The following is a 1681-nucleotide window of genomic DNA, read 5'->3' on the forward strand; positions in this document are numbered from 1 at the left end:
CCGTCTCAACGTATATGGGAATCACCAGGAAGACTCCACGAACAGGTACAAGGACACAGAGGGGGGAAAACGGGGGGGGGGGGGGAAATGGAGCAACAACACAGAGCACTCACAGGCCTCCACAAGCAGACGCCATGACAGTACAACCAGCATGCAAACGACCAGCAGGGGGCGCGAGAGAGAGAGAGAGAGAGAGAGAGAGAGAGAGAGAGAGAGAGAGAGAGAGAGAGAGAGAGAGAGAGGGAGAGAGGGAGAGAGGGAGAGAGGGAGAGAGAGGCTGTGTGTGTGTGTGTGTGTGTGTGTGTGTGTGTGTGTGTGTGTGTGTGTGTGTGTGTGTGTGTGTGTGTGTGTGTGTGTGTGTGTGTGTGTGTGTGTGTAAGTAAGAGAGAGACTTTGCAGCATGTTTTTAAATTGGAACTGGGTTGGTGTGTTGGTTGTTGACGGCAAACTCTTATTATCAAGCATTTACATCATAGATTGAGTTCTCGAACGGCAGTTTGTGCCCCCCCCCCCCCCCCCCCCGCGGTTACTCTAATGCCCCCGATTAGATTTGTTCTGACGCCGACTCTGTCTTTACTTCCTCCCTCTACCCCGCAACCCCCTACCCTCCCACTTCAGCACTGCTGAGCTGAGTAAGAAAGTACAAGACTCTGCAGCACAGTAATCCTCATCAGTGACGTCGCCAACGCTTCACTGTCAGAGGAAAATTCGATCTTCATTCTCAATGGATGAAGATTTATTTCATATTCCCGGCAACCCGCACAGCGTGAGCGTGTTGAAGGAGGGATATTGCTACAAGGACCGACACGGCCGGACGAGGGCCGAGGGCACGGTGTCCCTTATAACCGGCCCGTGTTCCATCGTGGTGGATACGGGCGGGCCGTGGTCCACTCAGGAGTTGGCAAACGCCCTCTGCAAGCGTGGAGTGACGCACGAGAGCGTGCCCTGGGTGGTCGTCACGCACGGCCACTTGGATCATGCGGGCGGACTCGCGCTCTTTCCGCGCTCGAAGATCGTCATGGGTGGCGATGTCAGCGACGGGCCGGCCTCGTTCACGGCCCACGATTTCGGCATGGACGGGCGCTAGTACTGACCCCGGGCGTGCAGGTGATTAGCACTCCCGGGCACACGGCAGAGGACGTGAGCGTACTGGTCAGCGGAACCCGGCACGGCACCGTGCTCATAGCCGGAGACCTGTTCGAGAGAGAGCACGATGATGAAGACGAGCCAGGGCCTGATGAGACGACGCGCCCGAGCTGGCGAACCAGCAGCTTTGACCAGGACCTGCATGTAGCCAACAGGGAGCGCGCCTTGATGCTCGCCGATGTCATCGTGCCTGGACATGGGCCGCCATTTCTTGTCAAAAAGTCGTGATCATGGGCAATAGGTGTGCTGTTGGTGAGATCTTTTACTACACACACACACACACACACACACACACACACACACACACACACACACACACACACACACACACTGCACATATACACATACAGTACACATATACACACACACATATGCACATATAACACATACAGTACACATATACACACACACATATGCACATATACACATACAGATATATACACATACAGTACACATATAAACATACAGTGCACATATACACATGCACATATACACATACAGTACAGATATATACACCTACAGTACACATATAAAC

General features: G+C 53.5%; 1 protein-coding gene across 1 annotated transcript; it reads left to right on the forward strand.

Annotated features, from left to right (window-relative positions):
- Positions 1 to 614: 614 nt before the first annotated feature.
- MBLAC1 (metallo-beta-lactamase domain containing 1) lies at positions 615 to 1674 on the forward strand. The gene is given in 2 exon segments (XM_078769541.1): positions 615 to 1070; positions 1073 to 1674. Coding segments are annotated over 2 exon segments (648 nt in total). The 5' UTR covers positions 615 to 724; the 3' UTR covers positions 1375 to 1674.
- The last annotated feature ends 7 nt before the right edge of the window (positions 1675 to 1681 follow it).

The sequence above is a fragment of the Myxine glutinosa genome, unplaced genomic scaffold (assembly GCF_964187855.1).
Source record: "Myxine glutinosa unplaced genomic scaffold, kmMyxGlut1.1 SCAFFOLD_2952, whole genome shotgun sequence".
Taxonomy (NCBI): domain Eukaryota; kingdom Metazoa; phylum Chordata; class Myxini; order Myxiniformes; family Myxinidae; genus Myxine; species Myxine glutinosa.